This window comes from Macaca thibetana, chromosome 3 (assembly GCF_024542745.1).
Source record: "Macaca thibetana thibetana isolate TM-01 chromosome 3, ASM2454274v1, whole genome shotgun sequence".
In the NCBI taxonomy this organism is placed as follows: Eukaryota; Metazoa; Chordata; class Mammalia; order Primates; family Cercopithecidae; genus Macaca; species Macaca thibetana.
In genome coordinates this window covers 17,284,542-17,307,615 of record NC_065580.1, presented here as the reverse complement: position 1 = coordinate 17,307,615, position 23,074 = coordinate 17,284,542, and the positions used below count along the sequence as shown (strand labels likewise).

At 42.7% G+C, this 23,074-nt stretch overlaps 1 protein-coding gene across 3 annotated transcripts in view; it reads right to left on the bottom strand.

Moving 5' to 3' along the window:
* Nucleotides 1–23,074, bottom strand: part of DENND11 (DENN domain containing 11) — an 85,481-nt gene that overhangs the window by 31,961 nt on the left and 30,446 nt on the right. Inside the window, exon 1 of one of the 3 annotated variants that reach the window (XM_050782257.1) lies at nucleotides 10,573–10,840. The exons of the other annotated variants lie outside the window; for them this stretch is intronic. Coding sequence (XP_050638214.1) covers nucleotides 10,573–10,840 — 268 coding nt within the window. Of the gene's footprint in view, nucleotides 1–10,572; nucleotides 10,841–23,074 lie in introns of those variants that run through there. 3 annotated transcript variants of the gene reach the window in all.

The following is a 23,074-nucleotide window of genomic DNA, read 5'->3' as shown; positions in this document are numbered from 1 at the left end:
TCTTCTTCACAGGTTTACTCTCTTCCTTCATAACTGTCTGCCCAGTAGACTTCAAATTCCAACAGCAGACACAAATAACAGCCTTATATAGATTGTCTAACAGCTCCCACAGTTGCATAAAACCAAATCCCTGCAACAAACTCCTTTATGTATCTCCTAGTTTTTCTGTTTCTTTGATTGAACTTTGACCATCACAATATGCACATTTCTACTACATCCCTAGGAATAGAATTGCTTTAAGAATGTTTGCATAACTGCAAACTAAGACACTCTCAATGATTCCCAAAGTAGTATTTCCCAAGCTTATGTTAATAGGGCTTCTGCAAAAAAGAAAACAAAATTTTGTAAAATGTCTGTTTTTTTGGTCAAGTTATCTTAGCTTAAACAAAGCTAGACACATTCCTCTATTGCAGAACTTCTCAGAGCCTTTAATATGCCACTCTGCATCGTGAATCTCCATGAGATCAATACAGTGCTTAATGTTTCCCCAAATTATCTTTTTTAAAGGAGTATCTTAAGATTTTTTAAAGGAGTCTCTTAAGATACTCATTTTATAGAAGGTATTTTTTTAAAAAAAGAAATATAGGTATATCAGGTATGCAAGCTGTCCTTCAATATCCACTCTTCCCTTCTTATATTTATTATATATTAACAGATTTATATATTATATATATATTAACAGATTTATTAAGGGCATGCATTTAAAAAAACTGATGAATTAGTGTTAATTACCCTAGAAATAGTAATAATATTATAGTTATATAGGAAAATGTTCTTATCCTTAGAAGGTTTATACTCAAACATTTAGGAGTCACATATTATCATATCTGTGACTTACTTTCAAATGGTTCAGGAAAAAAAGGCATATCCAGATCTGTATATAGTCAGTTCTACTTTTATCACTTACTGGATTTGTGTCAATGCAACAGATGTACTTGAGAGCAATTTGAGCAAAGGGAATTTCATATTCACTTATGCTATAGACTCAATGCAATCCCGATCAAAATCCCAGCAAATTATTCTGTGGATATTGACAAGTTAATTCCAAAGCTTACATGGAAAGGCAAAGACCCCAAATAGCCAACATAATACTGAAGAAAAATAAAATTAGAAGATGAACAGTGCACCCAACTTCAAGGCTTCTTATAAAATTAATCAAGAGAGTAGGTATTGGCGAAATATCAGACAAATAGATTAATAGGACAGAATACAGAGGCTTGAAACAGACCTACACAAATAAATCATGTAATCTTTGCAAAAGGAACAAAGGCAACACGATGGAGAAAAGATAGTCTTTACGATAAATGGTGCTGAAACAAGTGGACATCTACATGCAAAGATATGAAACTAGACACCTACTTTACCCCTTTCACAAAAATTTATTCAATATGGAAAGCAGCTAGCCTAGGTAACATAGCGAGATCCTGTCTCTACAAAAAATTTTTTTAAAAATAGCCAGGCATGGTGGTATGAGCCTGTAGTCCTAGCTACTTGGGAGAGTGGAGTGGGAGGATCACTTGAGCCCAGAAGTTCAAGGCTGCAAGGAGCTATGCTCACTCCACTGCATCCCAGCCCAGGCAACAGAGTGAGACCCTGTCTCTAAAATAATAATAATTTTTTAAAATATGGATAGTAAACCAAAATGTAAAATGCAGAATTATAAAACTTCTAGAAGATATCACATGAGAAAAATCTGGGTGACTTTGGGTTTAGCAATGAGTTTCCAGATATAACACTAACAGCACAATTCATGAAGGAAAAATGGATACACTGGACTTCATTAAAATGTAAAACTTCTGATCCATGAAAGACACTATTAAGGGAATGAAAAGACAAGCCACAGACTGAGAGAAGGTATTTGCAAAACACATATCTGATAAAGGACTGTTATCTAAATTATACAAAGAACTCATAAAACTCAACAATAAGAAAACAATCCAACTTTTTAAAAGGATAAAAGATCTGAACTGACACCTGATCAAGGAAGATACACAGGTGGCAAATGACATATGATGTTGAATATTTTTTCATATGCTCATTAAGCAATTGCAAATTAAAACAACAATGAGATAGCATGACACACATATCAGAACGGCTAACATTCAAAACACCAAAACCACCAAATGCTGATGAGGATGTGGGACAATAGGAATTCACTGCTGGTGGGAATATAAAATGGCACAACCACTTTGAAAGACAGTTTGGCAGTTTCTTACAAAACTAACATATCATCATATGACCCAGCAACCATGCACCTTTGTATTTATCCAAATGAGCTGAAAACTTACATTCACACAAAACCTGCACAAAGATGTTTAGAGCAGCTTTATTCACAATGGCCCAAAACTGGAAAACCACCACGATGTCCTTCATAGGTGAATGGATAAACAAAACGTGAGACGTCCACACAATGAAATACTCTTCAGCAATACAGAAAAATGAGCTCTCAAGCCATGAAGAGACATGGAGGAACTTTAAATGCACGTCGCTAAGTAAGAGAAGCCAGTCTGAAAAGGCTACATACTGTCTGATTTCAACTATGTCACATTCTGGGAGAGGCAAAATTATAGAGACAATAAAAAGATCAACAGGGAGGGAGGGATGAATAGGTCGAGCACAGATCTTTAGGGCAGTGAAACTATTCTGTATGATACTGTTAGGGTGGATATATAACATCGTGCATTTTTCAAAACCCATTGAACTGTACAACAGTGAACCTTAATGCAAATTATGGATCTAAATAAATAAGGTATCAATATTAGTTCATCAATTATAACAAATACACCACACTAATGAAAGATGTTAATAAAGGGAAATTATTTGTGTAACAGTGAGGGGGAGATAGTATATGGGAACTCTGTACTTTCTGCTCAATTTTTCTGTCAAATTAAAGTTGCTCTAAAAATAAAATATATTAGTTATGGGAAAAACCCTAATTGATGAATTAACCTAAATTAACTACTCTAAGAGTGGCAATGATACTATGGTGATGTAGAAAAACAGCCTTATTCTTAGGAGATTTATACTGAAGTATTGTATTTTATTTTTTTTAAGAGACAGGGTTGCCCAGGCTAGAGTGCAGTGGCCCAATCATAGCTCACTATAACCTCTAACTCCAGGGCTCAAATGATCCTCCCATTTCAACCTCCCAAACAGCTGGGCTACAGGCATGCGCCACCACACCTGGCTAATTTTTTCATTTTTTGTGGAGGCAAAGTCTCGCTATGTTGCCCAGGGTGGTCTTGAACTCCTGGCCTCAAGAAATCCTTCTGTCTCGGTCTTCCAAAGTGTTATTACAGGCATTGGTATACATATTCACGCCCAGCCCATACTGAAGAATTTAGAAATGAATGCCATGACATCCACAACTTACTTTCAAATAGTTTAGCAAAAAAATAAAAGTCTATTTATATCTCTACAGACAATCAGTTCTGCTATAATGCTTGTTGAATCTGTTCCAAAGCAACTGATGTATTAGGGAATTTGACGTTTGTTTATGCATGATTTCAATCATGAAAAACACAAAGTGAATGTGGAAAACTACACCCAGCTGAATCAAGCCGTGTGGGAATCTACAACACACATCCACCTTAAGCATCAACCCGCTACCTCAGGTCACCTCGTACTGAGCCATGCCATGCACCTCCAGCGTCACAGTTTTGCCTCTGATTTCAGACAACCCTCCTCCCACCACACATAGTAATTCACAGGCTCAATCCTTTCAGCACTCACCTCCAGATACAAACACCAGGTCTTTTAAAGGTACAGTTCCATGTTTACTGAGTATTTATGTATTTCTTAACCATTTATCATATGCAAAACTGTCCTATAGTTTTTGGTAGGGTTCTATCTTTAAAAAAGAAAAAAAAAAATGTGCCACTGACAAAGTTTTTCTCAGAAGCCCTATGATTTTTAGTTCATGATTTTTGGAACACATATTTCATGTTATACGGGGAGTGACTATATAAGAATAAAGCAAATGGGGCAAAATGTCAATAAACGGGGACTCTAAGTGAAAGACATACAGGTTTTCACTGTACTATTCTTTCAACTTCTCAAAACATTTCAACTTACAAACTGAGGAAAATAACTGAAATAATAGCAACGTGTAAAAACATAAGGAGAGCATAAAGGACTTTGCAAAAGCCAAAAATAATTGAGGCAATGTACCACAGATAATAGGGAATGAAGAGCTATCAGGGCTTGAGGCTATCCTACAGAAACATTACAAATGAAAACCAGCTTACATATGGAATTTGAGGAGGCTTAATGTAAAGTGATTTTGCATAATTAGTCATCCTTATGGGATGCCATTTAATACCAGAAAGAAACTCATCCTGACTGCTACTTATGCCAGGCTCAGTCTTCACATTTCATGCTTTTAGGTTTTCCAAATATCCTCACTGTATTAAGAACTCAGCCAGGGAGCTGGGGCCTGGAAGGTTCAACAAAAGAGGTCATCTCATGGCTAGTCCATCAAAGAGAGGAGTCGCCACTGACAAGTGCCCTTTTCTCCTCTAACTTGCTCTCCTTCCATCTCCGTGTCCTTTCTCATCTTGCACCATGACTTGGGCCTATTACGGGTACTTATAGGCACTTCCTAGCCTCTACTGCAAAGACAACTTCTGAGGAGGGATTCACACAACGACCACGGGCTCTACAAATGTAGCAATATGCATTGTGGAGCTTCAGCTGGTTATTGAACAAATATTGGTGGGGCACAACCTGGCAGCAGGGTGCCTGCCAGGTGCTGAGCTCATGCAAAGGCAAATATGTCTGTGTTTAAAGGAACTTGGACTAACAGACTATGAGGCTGGCAGCTCAGTTACCCAGGGAAAGACAGAAGGCCAGTGCCGCGCCTGGCTGAGGGTGTACAGATGGTCCGAACCCTGCCACTCCACAGCTCCGAAGGTCAGCCTGACAGCTCTGTGCACCAGGGCCTCCCAGAGCTGGGGTTTTATAAGCCCACGGGCTAGGCCAGATGTAGGCTGTCCTATCTAGGTTGACAATTGCCTCTGACTTCCAAAACTACTTCTGTTTAAAGGAGAAATGACCAAACCCCCAGATGTCTTAAAATTCATCACTATTTCCTATGGATAACGAACATTAACTGCAGTAACTGTGGTCTGCTAGAAAGTTCACCTCAAAATATTTAAAATAGAGAAAGCAATGATCTTGAACCAAAACAATCTCTTTTTAATAGGAAATATGTCCATTTCTTTTTCCTCCTCTGTTAGATGACCCCCAAGCAAGCACTTCCTCCTGAGCTCTTCATTTCCTATCCAGAGACTGCCTCAGCTGGAGATCCTCTTCCAGCTCCTCTGACCTGAGGAGTAGAACTCCCACCCCAGCACGTGCCTGGGTTTTTACTCTTTCCACGGGCATCTTCCCATCTGTGTATACAGATTCTAATCAGGAAGTCAAAACAAATCCTGTTTCAGGAATAAAGGCAGGCAACCAAGAGTATTCCAGGTCCCAACACCACATTCCCTTCACATAACCACCTAAAGGGGCCACCAGATCCCACAGATGGAAACCTCCAAAGAGTATTTGGTTCAGACCCTAACACCAGAAAAGTAAATAACCCACGTGAGTTGACTTTGGGTCTGACATGGTTTGAAACAGTCTTTAAACCACCTAGGCTGAGAGCACATACAAGGCAAAGAGAAAAGCAACAGGATAAAGAATGCTGAGTCAGGAAGAAGCTAATCCTAGTGATTTAAAGTCAGCTATATGCCAATCCATGGCTGAATTCCAATGCATTCACTTTACAAAGAAAGACCTTCCATTTCACAGATCCCATATCATTCTCCACTGGGTGGTGGTGTGGTGTGGATAAGGGGTGCAGGTAGACTTGGACTCTGGCCCTAACTTTAGACAACTTAATGGCTCGGTGCAGCTGTTTTTCTCATGATTATGGTGAAGTCCGTTGGGAGGATCAGAGGCAGGTTGTTGAAACATGTGGCACAGTCCTTGGCACACGGTAGGCACTCAGGAAGTGGTGGGTATTACAATTACCATTTTTATTTTCCCCTCCTCAATTTTCAAGAGAAGAAACTGACTTCACAGCAGATGGCTACAAACTGATTTCTCCCTGAAAACCACAAGCAGGTGAATCACCAACCACCTGGGAAAGATTCTGCCATGGAAGGATTAAGCAAAAGAACCACAATTGTATTCCACTGGCAATTGGTGTAAATACAGGAGAAGGACGCGGACATGACAGTTTCTCTTCCTACGAGACTTTCTGGCCGGGTATCAGAACTGGCTTTTTCTTTGCCTGCATTTGAGCTGTCCATGCTTACGACTGTTGTTTGCATCTTAAAATTGTCCTCCAAATTTTCCATTCGCATTCTACTTTGTCACTTTCCCACCCATTGCTGGAGCCATTTATTATTTGCCACGAGTCAGATGACCTGGGCAGCGCTCCAAGTCGTGCCTCAGACACCAGACCTAGCCCTAATCTCACTGGGCCTCCATCATCTCCATTGTTTTAAAAAAGAAAAAATGCTTATGTTTCATAGACTATACAGGGAATCTATAGAGATTAAAATTAGCGTGTGTGATTTTAAATATACTCACCTGACATAAACATAGAAGCACTTAGATACATTAAATAGGCGTTTAGATGTACTCTGGGCACTGGCTAGAGGCTGAGGAACAGGTAGAAATTCATTCCCAAGAAGAAAGGGAGAAACAGCTTGAAAACCTCAGCAGGTGATCTGCCTCTCACCTTACCCCTCCTCTTGCAAGCTGCCCCAGTACAAACACACAGAGCACAGGAATTTCTCCCAGACACCCACAATAAAACTCTAAATGCGGCAGTGTAAAGTTAATCTCTTATAAAGAAACAGTCTAATGAGGCAGATGCACAGATGCCCAGACATTATATGTTCAAAGCTTCATCAGCCTCCATCCTGCCCACACACACGTCCTCAGCCACACGGTGAAACCGCCCTCGCCACCATCTGGGGGCAGGGGTGTTCCCCAAGTGTGACAATATCCTTTCCTTTAATCAAGCAGACTAAGAAAATGTTACTAGAAACCCAAATAACAAAAGTAAAATTAAAATCAAGGCTCTAAATCATGGGGTTGAACAAAATGAAAAAGCAATATTCTGGCTTCCAGCATCTTCCACCCAGCTTGCAAAGTTAGCATCTGGGTCTGGTTTCAATAGCCGCTTTGTGGCCCAGATGATCAGCACCACCATCCGAGGGCCCCCTGCTCCAGATAAGGACTGAGTGTACGCGTAAGCCTCGCTTTGAACCTGAAGCCCCTGTTCTTAAGTCACTTGTAGACTCAACAACCATAATTTTCAATCCATGAATCTGATGGAAATAAGCTTTAAGACTTTCTCTGATTCTTCCCACAGATGGCCAGCCCAGCTTTCCAAAACTTGTATCTAAAAGTGCAAAAGGATTACTTTTATTTCCACACCTCAGTCAGAGAATCACTGCATATATTCCCGCTCAAACGCACACACACACCCCTTCTAACAAGGATCCACCTCTCCTTTTCCTTCTTACTCTGCTTCCTAAATGTACCACGGCTATGAATTCTCTTCTCCCTCTTTCACTCTCTCCCTCTCTCTAATGCACACACACTGATTTGGACACATGCCAATAGTTATCCACATTACATGGGAAGATGCACAAAATACCATGGCCCGGGCAGTAAGTGACGGGGTGGGGAGGGTTGAGGTGGGTGTGGGGTGGGGGGAGGAAGGATCTCCTAGGAGTGGAAACCGAGGACACAGGTGGGAGAGACATGGGGAAGTGGCTAAGCAGGCAGGTCAGCGAGAGAAACTAAACGGCAGACAAATCACACCTGTGTAAGAACTTCGACAATATGCTAATTTTGGTAAAGAAGTCAATATTCACTTTACTGGGCACACAGGTGAAGGAGAGGCAAAAGTCTGGGTGGGCCAATATTAAATAGGAACAAACAGCAGATCTGCCTCAGCAGTAGAGAGGGGAAGATGCTGGGCCAGTGATGCCTCCAGTTCACTGTGCCACTATGGGCCTCACTCCACCGGAACCATCACACAAGGGGTACATCCCACACTCTCTGAGGCCCTATTCTAGTGCTAACCTTGAGGCTCTCAGAAGCTCAGTAGCATTCATTCACTACATCTCCTACTTTTAAGATATATACAAAATAAAATTATATGGTACAAGGTCTATCAGAGTATTTTTACAGGATGCGAAGTGCCATTTAGGACTAGGATAGATGACAAGAGACAAACACATTTATGGGCAGGAAAGGACTGCTTTCCCCCCACCAAAAAAAAAAAAAAGTTACAAGTGCTCCCTCTCACACTGCGCTCGCTCTTCCTCCTTCCTCATCCATCCCTGGATAAGGATCAGATGCCAGGGGTTCAGGCAGCATAGTATACTAGAAGGACAATGCGACTTACAGTCAAGTATTTATTGGCTACTTAATATTCCCAAATTACCTAAGCATCCCTGGTATGTTCCCTCATTTATAAATTGAGCATAAATGATCCTCAAATTACAGAGCAGTGATCAGAATAAATCAAACAGCATTATAGTAAAATGCCTGCACAAAGTGTCTAAGTATCTGTTACAATCCCTTCTTTGCACAGCAGCCTTAGTCTGAAAACCATCACACACACACACACACACACACTCCGTATACACAAATTCACAAAGCCATGCTCACTGCCTGTGACTGACAAGGAATGGGGGCAGGTACTAGCCTTTTGGTGTAATAATATCAAATATCAAATATTTGTAATAAATATCAAATGTCAATTGGCCAATATCAATAATTGATCAATTATCAGATTATCAACTATCACTCTGTCTGTGATTAGTATAAGACTTTCTTTTCTCTTTCCCTTCCCTAAGACTCTACCACTGGAGCTACCAATATTAAATCAGATCGTGTGAATGTGCCCTTTCCATTCCTTCTAGCTACTCTGAAATACTTCCCAGGATAAATCAAATGCTGGTAGCTGTTTACCTGTAAATGATGGGGTATGGTATAAGGAATATGATTAGTTACAAAGTATTGGTTTTTGTCTAGTATTACGGGTTACTTTGGTCAAAAAAGACCAATATTTTTCAAACTACTGGTATCTAGGAATCTCAAATGCGAGTCAATCAGCATGTCTGATGAACACTTAAGAAAAAAGAGCCACTGCGTATTCCAGCCTGGGCGACAGAGTGAGACTGTCAAAAAAAAAAAAAAAAAAAAAAAAAAAAAAAAAAAATGCATTACATGTAGAAGGAGTCAGCACTACTTCATGAAATGTCTGTTTCAGTTACGTAAGTACTGTATGTATGTGAGCATATTGGTTGTGATGTAAAATTAATTTCACATGATAGGTCAGTCAAAAAAGTTTGAAAGCCATGGAAATGGGGCAAAGGAATAAGCAGAAGTCACAAAGGCCTGAATTCTCCCCACAAACTCTGTCCCTACAAATGGAGCTCCACAGTGAATCCCACATTCTCCCTGTGTCCCACAGCTGAAAACCCCAAAGCTACCGGCCTGGAACCCATCCTCAGCTGCCATACTGGATTCCCCTTCTCTAGATCCTAACCCCTTTTTTCCCCACTCCGTCCCACCTCATCCCAGAAAGCAGCCAATATTTTCCTGCACGAACAGGCACTCCACACTCCAGCAGCTGCCCTGGAGACATTGACCGTCACACCTGGGTTTCCTTAAGCCCTGACACCACGACTCCTGCGATGACACCTCCTTCCCCCAACACCGAACAGCACAGCCGCTTTCAGAGTCAGAAGTCCCTAGCTGACCCTCCAAGGCTTCCTGGGCGCGCAGGGTCATTCTTCCACTTTCTATCCCCCGCGGACTCCCACCTGGAAAATGCACACCTCTCTGCTGGGTGGCTAGACTAAGATTATGTGGGCTAAGGCTTTAATTCTCCAAGCATCTCCGAAAGACAGCCTATCGGGGAGGCTTCTCCTTTAATCAGCCTTCTGCTGAAACCCTCTGCCCCATCTCTTAATGCTCCCGGCGTTAATTCCTCAAAATAATGCAGTCAGAGAAAGTGAACTTGGCCGCTAGGAAAGTTACCCAGGAGGAAGCTACGGGGAGCTAGAGCGAGCAGGGCGAGGGGGAGGGGGAGGCCGAAGAGCTCAGGGCGCTCGCCTGGCGGGGTTTCCTCCGCTCAACGTGAAAAACCTTCTAGCCCGCAAGAAAAGAAAACAAAACCCAACGCGGCCACAAACCGGATCTCCTGTCACTGGAGAAGTGCGAACACCACTGTGGGGCTGGGACTCAGAAGAGAGGAGAGGAGGGGAGAGGAGAGGAGAGGAGGGGAGGGGAGGGGAGGTCGGCGGGGCTGAAACAAAGCCCTCGGGGCCGCTCCGAGAGGCCGGGCGCCAGGACCCGGCTGCGCCCCGAGGCAGGGAGCTGGGGACGTGCCGACCCCCGCCCTTCCCCGAGCCCGGGAGCCCGGGGCCGCCGATGGTGCGGGGTGCGGGGCCGGGAAGGCAGGTGCGCGCGCACCGAGCCCCTCCCCCGCGCCCCCAAAGCCCGGGGACACCCCGACCCTCCCCGAGCCCCCGGCCCTGGCGCGGCCCTCACCCGAGCGGGGGTCGAAGGTGACCACGAACACGGCCACCACCTGGTCCTCCTCCACGTCGCCCAGTTCCAGGCGCCCGGGCTGCAGCAGCACCTCCGGGGCGGCCGGCTCCTCGGGCTCCCGCCTCCGGGGCGGCTCCGCCGCCGGCCGGGCGCCCCCGCCGCCGCCCCGGCCCCAGCCTCCCGCCTGCGGCTCCGGGGCCTGCGGCAGGGAGACGGCGGGGCCCTCGGCCCAGCGCAGCAGCGGCGCCGCGTCTCCCTGCTCCACCATGGCGAGGCGAGGCGGAGCCGCGGGCGCGAGGGGCGGGGCGGGCTGGCTACGGGAACCCCTTTCGCCTGGCCGCGCCAATGCCGCCGCCGCCCGCCGGGTCTGGCGCTGCCCGGGGCCCCGCCGCGTAAGCGCCTTTCCCACGGAGCCGGAGCAGGCGTCCGCGGAACCGGCTTCGGGAACCGCCAGCCAGTTGGGAGGCGCCGGTGTGCGCGTCCGTGTGTGGGACGCGTGCGGCCGGAACGTTCATCCTTGCGTGCATGCACCTGTGTGCGGGTGGCGGTGCCTTCTCACCTAGGGTTCCGTGGTATAACTACCACTGTGAGTTTTTATGTCATCATTATTTTTTAAAGTCCCCTGGTCCTGTGGACCGTGACAGATATGTATTACATAACCCTGGATGTGTGGCAGAATCTGCTTCTAAGCAGCGGAGTGAAGCAAAGGCGCCCTGGCTACCCAGGTGTTTGCAATATAGCCATCAATACACACTGAAAAGGCCATAGGGTTAAGGTTTGGGAATTTTGCTCTTCCTTGTATATTGCAAACTGATTAGGATGGAGTATGAGTTTATTTCCTGGTATATATACAACTTGAGGGAATTAGGAGATGCTGGAGCGTTTGTGGGGCGAGGGATATTCCCTCAGAAGATCAGGAAAATGTTGCCCAGGGGAGAAAGAGAAAAGTCAGCTCTAAAGCTGATGGCTTTGGAAATTGATTAGGGGTTTTCTATGAACCCCCATTTTATATTTAAAAATAAATTTTAAATGCCTCAATCCTTGAGGTAAATCTAGCAGCTAAGCAACTCTTTAAGAAGAGATGTGTATAAAAATAGGAAGAGCTATTAAAATGGAAAGAAGGAGGTGGCAAGCGGAGGAGGTACACAGTTCATCCAGGGTTCAGCAAGTCTCCACGGTTTGCCTGTTCTCAAAAGGACTCAGTAGAGCTATGTGTTGGGTGTTACTCCAGGGGATGTTTATGAACATCCATGTCCTACACGCCAGCAGTGCAATGATAATGTGATTTAACCCGTATCCCTAAGGAGATAACCAACGACTGCCCTAGGCCGCCATTTCTAGTCTAAAATCTGTGATATAACAATAAAGAATGTACTTATGCAGCATTTTACACCCAAGAACAGGGTCTACTTTCATTATTTACGTATTTAGTTCAGCCTTTTCCCGACCTTACAAGGGCAAGTTTACAAGGGCAAGTAAGTGACCATTCAACGCTCGTTCCCTGGAGTATGTAGACAGTCACTGAAATAGATGAGGAGCCCCAGGTATGGTCCAGCCAACACCAGGGCCAGGGCATTATCTGGCTCACTCAAAGCACACCAGACTAGACTATATCCAAACTACTCCAAGCCAGATTCCAAAGCCCACTACTTCAGAAGATCAGGCCATAGCCAAAGCTTTTCAGGTTGAGGCATTCAAAATTTTATTTTTAAATATAAAGTAGAGGTTCATAGAGAATAAACAATTTCCAAAGCCATTAGCTTTAGGGATGATGGACTTTCTCCTTCTCCCTGAAGGGACTTCCTTGTCCTGAGCTTTTGTAGGAATAGCCATCTTCCACCGCCCCCACCCCCCAGCACATCCTAGATTTAATACTCTCAAGCTGTGTATATACCAGGAAATAAACTCATAATTCCCCTCCCAATCAGTTTTTTATATAAACAGAAAAGCAAAATTTCCAAACCCTAAGCCTATGGTCTTCTCCAGTCTTCATTTGTGTGTATATCCTGGCTTATCAGCCACAATGTCTCTTTAAATTCCTAGTGCATAACAAGTGTCCAACGAATACTTGTCAATTAAATATATGAATGAAAGTAGAGACTTACAATTCTGTGCAATGGGCCCTCTTGTCAGGCTTTATCTAACATCTTGGACCTAGTAGGTGTTCAAAAATGTTAATGACAGTGATGACATCCCTCTTAGCACATGCATTCACAGTCTGATGGAGGTATTATACCTGACCATCAGTTATCTCCTCTTTGGTGACTGAATTTCACAAGATGATAGGGAGGGAACTAATTGAATTTAGCTATTAGAATAGCTCTGCTGTTGACGAAAAGAAGAGAGGAAGGAGCCATCATATTCAGGGACCCTAGTATGATGTAATATTTCAAAATGATTTCACCTAGGACACCATATGTGTAAAACTGAAAATTTATTTTACTTTCCCAAATACTGAATATGTCTATGTTATATCAAATACAGAAAACTATCTTTGATCTATAATCTTACCACTGAGCTGGCCACTGTTAAGATGTTGCTGATCCTATTTCATCAATTCTAGGATGCAAAAATGTTTAGTTTTTATTTGTTGCCATAGTGACTCACGATTGCTGCTAGTCCCTGCTGAGGTCTAGTTCTCATAGAGGACATTTTGACTTGCTTTTTTTAGCCATCTGGAGGCACCACCAACCTAAGACTGCCTTGAATAAATTCTCCACTGAGGTTCATTCAACCACACAACCTAGCTTCAATACTGACTTGTAGTTCACATTCTTAGGCAAGATTTTTTTCTCCTTTCACCTAGTGACCCAGTTGAGACAAGCACGTTTTCTTGCTTGTCACATCTCTCCGTGTGGGAGGTTTACTGGCCACAGTTTCTTCATGGTACCCCCATTAGACTTCTCATTTTTTTTTTTTTTTATGATGAATGGCACATAAATATAATAGAACAGTCAGCCCTCCACATTCACAGGTTCAGCATTGGTGGCAACGTTACCTTGTTGCCGACATGTACTATGTAGTTAGGCCTAGGAAGGTTGCATCTGCACTGAACATATGCAGCCTTTTTCTTGTCATTTTTCCCTAAATAATACTATAGAATGACTGTTTACATTTTATTAGGTATTGTAAGTAGTCTAAAGATTATTTAAAGTATATAGGATGATACGCCTAGGTTACATGTAAATACTATGCCATTTTATATCAAGGCCTTGAGCATCCATGGATTTTGGTATCCATGGGGGTCCTGGAACCAATTCCCACAGATACCGAGGGAGGACTATATATCTTAAAATAGATGTATTTATGTTTACATGTTGAAATTATGCTCTATATCCATTTTGTGTTATTTTTACCCTTAACATCAGAATATGAACAATTTGAGATCTGATTTAGAAACTTTTTATATGCATCTTTTTTTTTTTTTTTTTGAGATGGAGTGGCCTGTATCATTCTTATGTATGTTTTCCGTTGTATGTGTGTTTGATCATTTACTTAGCCATCTTTCATTGCTAGATAGTCAAGACCCTCCCTTTTTGTTGTGCCTAAAGTTTTGACCAAATATCATTTTTACTAAGCCCTGTGATACTAAGCCCCGCGCATAGCACTGGGACAGCTGGGAAGAAAACAGACGTTCCTTCTCATCAGGCTCACAGCCAGGCAGGAAAGACAGCTTCAAGGCAAGAAATGAAATATAGAATGAGGGGAGACAGGTAGGGCAAATGTGATCTGCCATTCAGGTGGCTGGCTTATGATAAAGGTGGCAATGCTGGGTTAAAGTGCGTTCACAATTTTAAGGTTCTCTTGATTGTGCTGCCAAATTGTTGATTCACCAGTGTATATGAGTATCAGTTTCATTTCACCCTTGTCTAAATGAGGTATTGCCACTTAAAATTGTTTTTGCCAATTTGTCAGAGGAAAATAACATTTTGTTTCATGTTTATGTTTTGTAATTAAATCTCTGATCATGTTTTCAAACTACATGTTGGCGAATTGTGGTTCCTCTTCAGCACACCGTCTGTCCGTGATGCCCTTTGCTCGCTTGTCCTTTGCTCATTTGCACTGTCTTTCTGTGATGCCCGATACTCATTACCAATCTGTATGAGTTCTTTATGCATAAGAATATTAATCTTTTGTCTGGCATAATATTTAATATTATTTAATTGTTAATATAATGTATTGTATGTTTCCAATGCCATTTATTTGCTACATAATCAGTTTTTTTGTGATTTTTTTTTTTTTTTTTTTTTGAGACGGAGTCTCCCTCTGTTGCCCAGGCTGGAGTGCAGTGGTGCGATCTCGGCTCACTGCAAGCTTCTCCTCCCAGGTTCATGCCATTCTCCTGCCTTAGCCTCCCAAGTAGCTGGGACTATAGGCACCCACCACCACGCCCGGCTAATTTTTGTGTGTGTTTTTTTTTTTTTTTAGTGGAGACGGGGTTTCACCATGTTAGCCAGGATGGCCTCGATCTCCTGAACTCATGATCTGACCGCCTCGGCCTCCCAAAGTGCTGGGATTACAGGCATGAGCCACTACACCCAGCCTTTTTTGTGACTTTTTATGTTGCTTTGACATTTAGAAAGTTGGTCCCCCACCAAAAATTTGATCAACATTTACTTTATTTTTATTTTTTATTTTTTCGAGACAGAGTCTTGCTCTGTTGCCCAGGCTGGAGTGCAGTGGCACGATCTTGGGTCACTGCAACCTCCGCATCCCGGGTTCAAGCAATTCTCCTGCCTTAGCCCCACTAGTAGCTGGGATTACAGGTGTACGCCACCATGCCCAGCTAATTTATGTATTTTTAGTAGAGACGGGGTTTTGCCTTGTTGGCCAGGCTGGTCTCGAACTCCTGACCTCAAGTGATCTGCCCGCCTCAGCCTCCCAAAGTGCTGGGATTACAGGTGTGAGCCACTGCACCCGGCCCTCTTTTTTTTTTTTCTTTTTTGCTTATTTATAAATTGATTTCCTACATTTAATTTCTTAATCTATTCAATGCCTATATTGATATGTGGTAAGAAGACTAAAAATTTTGCATTGAACAGTTAATCAATAATTCCTACATGACTTATTGAATAGTTATTTCACTTCCTATGACTTATAATTCTCCTTTAAATACAATAGTAAATTTCTGTATGTATCACTCACCATTGACCTGTCTGTTCTTACACTAGTACCACACTAATTATTATACATATATTTTAAACTTTTATTTCCATGACAAGTAGTCTTGTTCCTTTACTCTCTAAAAATTATTCAGCCATTCTTTGACTATTATTTTTCCATGTGAACTTTAAAATCATTTTATCTAATTTCTCAAAAAAGTGAGTTTTCATTCAAATTGCATGAGAAATACATATTCACCGTATGTAAGGCAGGAAGAAACAGCGTCTTTCTATCACTGAGTCATTTTATTCTATCTTGCAGGAATAGTGTTCCATACAGGTAAGGAATAGGTAGCTCTGCATTCATCATTAATATGCATAATTAGTTCCTGATGATCCAGACAGGAATCCAAATTGTGAGGCAAGCTGAGGTGTTACAGGGATGAAATTAAGAATGGACAAGATGGGCCGGACGCCGTGGCTGATGCCTGTAATCCCAGCACTTTGGGAGGCCGAGGCGGGCGGATCACGAGGTCAGGAGATCGAGACCATCCTGGCTAACACGGTGAAACCCCGTCACTACTAAAAATACCAAAAAAATTAGCCAGATGTGATGGTGGGCGCCTGCAGTCCCAGCTACTCGGGAGGCAGGAGAATGGCGTGAACCCAGGAGGTGGAGCTTGCAGTGAGCCAAGATCGCGACACTGCACTCCAGCCTGGGTGACAGAGCGAGACTCCGTCTCAAAAAAAAAAAAAAGAATGGACAAGATGAAGAAATAATCTTTGTAGTGGTCTAAGGAATATCTATACCCTTATCTGTCCTGGGAATTGAAGTTCCACAGTCAGATTCTGAGAGTACCAAAAGCCCAGTGCATCCAGGGACTTCCTGGGTGCATCTGCTCCAGTCTCCCTATTTCCTAACATCTACTTTACACATTAGACCACACTAGTCATAATATCAGCCCTGTCTGCACTAGTATTTCTTTCCCAAGTCATCTGTGCTACAGGTGCTTGTTGGCGTGGCCCAAGTTTAAAGCACAGTAAATCATATCCTGCAGAGGTTACATTCAGGTTGTGCCAGAAATGGTATAGGGATTCATAAAATGATGTAGATTTTAAGAATTAATACATTATTTAAAATCTGCAAATCCCTCCCTTTTAGTCCTCTTCAATTTGTATTGGGGCTGAAAATTAAGTTTGAAACCTCATAAAAGCTATCCATTCTGCAGTGGTGTCCATCATGGGGATAGATAGAATATATAACATACTTGATTCACTCTGGACATGTTTATTGAGTCTACCATGTGCCAAGACTTGATCCAGATAATGGAGATAGAGCATCGAATAAGAGTTAAGCCCCTCTCCTCATGGAATTTAGATTCTGTTGGGGGTGGGGTGGGGGAGACAGACAAAATTAAAAATGAATCATTAAATATATAATGTATGATGTAAGGATTCTTGCTGTGAAGGGACATGACACAGCAAGGGGCCAGTGAATGAGTATGGGTACTCTTTAGGGTTATCATGGAAGACCTCTCTGACAAGTGACCTTTGAGCACACACCTGCAGGAAGGGACAGGGCGAGTGAGATGTGGAGAAAGGGCATGCCAGGAGGAGCAAAGGTTCTGGGGCAAAAAAGATTTTGGCATCTGAAGGAATAGTGAGGAGACTAGAGCGGAATGCCTGATGGGGAAGATGGCAGGAGTCAGACAGGCTGGAGATGGACCATGTGGCCTATGGGCCTTGGTGTGAGGGCTGGCTCTGTCTTCTGAGTGAATTGGGAGGCACTGGAGGATTTGACTCCAGGCATGTCAGCATCTGGCTTACTTTCTATTTTTATTATTTATTTATTTAATAATAATAATAATTATTATTATTTTTGAGATGGAGTCTCATGCTGTCATGCAGGCTGGAGTGCAGTGCCGCCACCTCAGCTCATTGCAACCTCTGCCTCCCGGGTTCAAGGGATTTTCATGCCTCAGCCTCCCAAGTAGCTGGGATTGCAGGTACCCAACACCACACCTGGCTAATTTTTGTATTTTTAGTAGAGACAGGGTTTCGCCATGTTGGCCAGGCTGCTCTCAGACTCCTGACCTCAAGTGATCTGCCTGCCTCAGCCTCCCAAAGTGCTGGGATTACAGGTATGAGCCACCACACCTGGCCTTGGCTTACTTTTTAAAAGGATCCCACTGGTTACTAGGTGTAGAATAGAAATCAATGAGGCAAGGGCAAGAGCAGGGGATGCCCGTGAAGAGGAGGCTGTTGCCTTCAGGGAAGAGGCAGGATAGGACTGAAAGGATCGCTTACGGATTTGATGTGGGGTTGCAGAGAAAGAGGAGTACTCACTTGTTTCCATTTCCTGACATAGTAAACATCACAGGAGGAGTGGATGTGATGGGGAAGTTTTGGACATGTTAAGACTGAAGCCTTGTTAGACATCCAGAGGCAATTTGATATGGCAGTTGCAAATCTGAAGTGTAAGTTAAAGTTCTGTGACTTGGACATAAATTCAGAGGCTACCAGCTTACAGTTGGTGTTTCAAGCTGTGGGCTAAGTGATATTCCAAGAAACAGAGTGTATACAGAGAAGAGGAAAATTTGGGGGAACAGCCCAGAGGCCTCCAGAGTTTAGAGGTCAGGAAATGAAGATGAAGGAGCAAAAAGATTCAAGCACCTTATGGGCCAGTTTAAAAAATATGTGCATTTCTGTGTTTGCTTGATTACACTTAAAAAGTTGATTTTAAACATTTTAATGAGTATGTATTTATAGCAAAAAGTTAAATGATCAAATGCATGCAAGACACACCGTGCAGCAATCACCTCTTCTAACCCTGCCATCCCTTTCTCCATCCTTAGAGACAGCCACTTTTCACAGTTTATCATCAGTTTCTAGTAGTTACCTCCTGTGGAAGAGCTTACATTCTTCTTTACCATACTTAAAAAATCATAAAATGTTTTATGAAGGTAAAACTTCAGTGTAGGAACCTCGTGACTGGATCAGAAGGATGAAGAAGTAGCTGGGGATGTGTGACCAAGTTACTGGTGACTTCCAGAGCTCATCCCTTGGAGCACTGACAGTGAATAAGTCAAGACTGAGCACAGTAGAGATCCATCTCTGAGAATGTCTCTTCCATATCTGCTCATTTCTTCCCAGCGAGGCAGTGTGTGTGTGTGTGTCTGTGTGTGTGAGTGATGTGGGAGAGGCAGAAACAGACATACACATACACACACACACACACACACACACACACACACACACACACAGAGATCTTATTTCTGTGGCTGGGGGCTGTGGGGCTGGTCTTGGTGGAGGTCACACAGGTGACCTATTACCTGTTCTAATGTTAGGGAATCTGGGAATGACCACAGCCCAACTGTGACTAACAGAGAGAAGGTCAGACTAGTGGGTCTATACCATCGTTTTAAAATGTATGCTCCTTAAACTATTGGTAGGATATCATCAATCTCTAAATTACTGGGACATCAAATCAGAGACCTATTCCTAGTCTAAGAATGCTATGTCTTGTGTGAGTAGACAAGTGGTGTGTTTCTACTGTCACAGCTATTTTGATGAATAATCTCTAGTTCTAGCAAATGGGAATATTTGGCAAGAGAAGCAGTTTATTCATCAGATAGATTTATAGTAGATTTCAAATTAATAGCATAACCTAGAGGTTTTTATTAATGACACCAAAGTGTCCATGGGTAAAATAAGTTGTCACTGATTTGCTTCAGAATACCCCAACACTCACCCTCAATGAAGTTGCAGGTATGAACGAAACAAGACTGTAAAGCCATACATAATTTTTGAAGCTAGGTTTTGGACACATAAGGATTCATTTTAATATTTTCTCTATTTTTGGTATGTTTGAACACTTCCAGAAGAAAAAGTTAAATAAAATGGAGAAAGTGTTAATAATAGACTCCTACGCTTTAAAGCAACCTCCAGGCTTTATTTACTTATCCCATAATCTTTCCTTGGAATTCTGTTGTGCCGGCAACGCCACCCATGAGATACAGTTTTATGAGCAGTTTGAAATGAGAAATGTGATGGGAAAATATCAAGTATTGTTAATGATTTATGTAATTATCATTGGATTCATCGCAGCTGACAGGTGGCTGCTTCTGAACACTCTCTCAGCAGGCAGGGAGATTAGAAGGTCCCCCTTCAAGGTTGCTGGCTTTGCTGACCACCCTTGTCATAGGAACAGAGCTGTGAGGAGTCAGGAGCACTGGAGACCCCTGGTTTCAATGGATCCACATCCACTGCAGCGGCCCCAATCTGGACCTGGTCAGTGTTGCCACTGCTGATGGATTTGTCCAGGGAGCGAGAGAACATACGCTGGTGATTAAAATAATGTTTTCTCTAAGTTACTGCAAACTTTCTCCTGTGTAGTTGAGGCAACACTTCCAGTTGTGGTGAGAGATTGGACAAAAGAAAAAGAGAGCATACAATGTTAAAGCTGGCAGGACCTTAAAGACACTGCCTAGCCTTCTCACTCAGTAGTAAGTTGCAGATGACTCCTCCAGATCTTGATGAGGCCCGCAGGCCCTCGTTTAAGAACCTCACTTGCTGCTTTCTTGCTTCTGTGGGGCACATTCTGGTGATGAAGGCCAGCTGTTTTTCTCCACCAGCCTGGAGTTCTCTCAACTTTGTTTCTGGCTTTCAGAGTCCCTGGCCAATTGTCTGGAGGCCCAGAGAGCCACTGTTAGTCTAAGGTCGCTTAAAAAATAAGGCTAATCCCGGTCCTGGATTCTGCCAGATTCCTAGAAAGACTGACAGTGAAATTGTCATTTCGTGCTTGGGAAACCAGACTTCACAATGGTTTTCAATGGGACGGTCCATCAAATATGTAAGAATCCAACAACATTCTTTTTTCGGAGTTGGAATGACTCAGTCCTAATTCAGTCTTAAATAAATAATGTGCTGGACCTTTACTTAGGCCCATTTAAGTGTTTTTTTACAATTCTCTCCCCTGACTGAGGGGACAATTAGGCCAGCATGTTCTTCCTTGGAGCGACAGACTCTCAAATAGCTCATTTTCCATGGCCTTAGCTTTACTTTGACAACGAGACAGTCTATCCAGGAAGGTGAATAAAAGTTTCCACCTCTTGCAAATTTGAATAGATAGATTTTCCTGCTTCTGTTCTTCCCATCAACATTTCATAGGCCTCAGAACCCAGTCTGGTCATAGTGGAGTCTAGGTGCTTCCTTATCACTCAGCAGTGTGTCTGCAAGGGGAGAACTTCCTTCAAGCACACAGTTTAGGGAACTCAGCCCTGAAATGCAAGGGTGGCCTCCTTCTTGCACATCTTATTCCTGGGAACTTCGCTTTCCCCCTGTGCATCAACTCCTGACATATTGAGAAAAAAATTCAAACGCTTTTTTAAAAAAGTCAAATACAGAGTATTTTAAACATGATTGAAATATATTAATTTACTTCCCCAAATTCATCCTAAAACAATTTATTAAACCCCTACTATATGTCAGGCATTAAAGGGAAAACCCTCTCCTTTATTGCCACAGATTACATGGGTCCCCCTTTTGACACATCATCTCAACTATGACCTGAAGGTTTATGTCAGGATGGATGCCTGTGGGATTAACATATACTGAAGCAGAGATAAAATTTTTTCATAATGGAAAGAGGCTAAAAATTAAGAAAAGGCTACAACATGACCAAAAAAATAGTGAGGCCATAGGTAGCACCTCTAGGGATTCCCTTGGGTCATCCAGATCAGTTAACTATGCAATTCTTATTATTTAGTTGTCCAAATTTGGAATATCTTTTTTGTGCTCATTGTTACACCTTTCTTATTCTAAAGACTTAGCCACAATCATTATCTTCTAAGTCACAATACATGAAAAGGTGAATGGTCCAAGTTTCTAACAGTATTACTGCTGATAACATGAGATCTCAAGCATTGCAATGGCATAGCTGCCTCCCTAGGCAAACAATGTAGTCATAAATATGGGTAATCAAGAAGTATAGCAAGGGAGAGAGAAAAAGCAGCAGGTGACGAAAAAAAAAAAAAAAAAAGAAAACCTGGTCTACTTGGGTAATACCCAATAAACCAGCCCCTGTGCCCTGCCTCCAGGACAATAATATAGCAGGTGTTTTGAGTCAGTCCTGCTTTACTGAGAGCAAAGCCAGCCTCTAGCTGGCCTGGAGAGGCAGGAATGACAAGCCATGGAATGGGAAGGGAAATTGATCAACATCAAGGCTGTAGAAAAGAAATTCTATCACCTGGCTTGCTAATTTGTAAACAAGACACTCCTAGGCTGAGAATCCCAGTTGATAATAATTGCATTACTGGTAACCTACAAGTTCTCCTTTTTCTTTGATTATTCTGGTTTTTTTTTTTTTTTTTTTTTTTTTTTTTTTGGCCCCTGTAGGATGCTGAATCTCTGGCAAAGGTGGGCAGTGAGTGATTGCATTTTGTGAGCAATATTTTACCCCCTGTTGAATTATCTGGCATAGTTTGTGTGGGTGGGAGGCTGTGGAGAAGGGCCAAGGAAGGATGAATTGGTGTGCCCACCTACAAAGGGCTGCAGCATGAGAAGGCTTTGAGCTGAAAAAACACATTCAAGTCTCCCCAGTTAGTTTTCATTTGGATTGCCCTCGTCAGGAGTTCTGGTTGGGAATGGGGAAGGAATTAGGAGAAAGTGGTGGAGAGATCTGTGAAGAGAGGTAAATGGAAGAGGCTTGACAGGTATCAAAGTCTGTAAAGAGAAGAGAAATAACATTTGTTTCAAACTCATCAAGCTGCCTTGGTTCCTGTCTCTCTTTGGGCCCATGTTTATCATGTAAATAATTTCTCATTTGCCGTCCCTCTGAAGCCTCCTTGAGGGGCACGAGTGTATCATTTTCCTTTTACATGGACTGCCTCTCACGTAGTTTTCTCCTATAATGTGATATCAGTGAGGCCTTTTTCCTTTGATATACCTATGCATTGTGTAATGATTACCAAAAAATTACCACACCCATGCCCACCCATGCTGTACATTAGGTCCCCAGAATTGTTCATCTTATATCTGAAAGTGTGTACCCTTTGATCAGCATCTCCCTATTTCCCCTGCCTTTCCAGATCCTGGTAACCACCATTCTCCTCCCTCCCTCTAGGAGTTCGACTGTTTTAGATTCCACATATAAGTAAGATCATGTAGTATCTGTCTTTCTGTGCCTGGCTTATTTCACTTTAACATAATGTGCTCCGGGTTCATCCATATTGTCACAAACGGCAGACTTTCCTTTTATATGAATGAGTAATATTCTATTGTGTGTGTGTGTGTGTGTGTGTGTGTGTGTATCCACTGCGTTTTCTTTACTCATCTGTCCATGGATATTTAGGTAGTTTCCATATCTTGGCTGTTGTGGATAATGCTGCAATGAACATGGG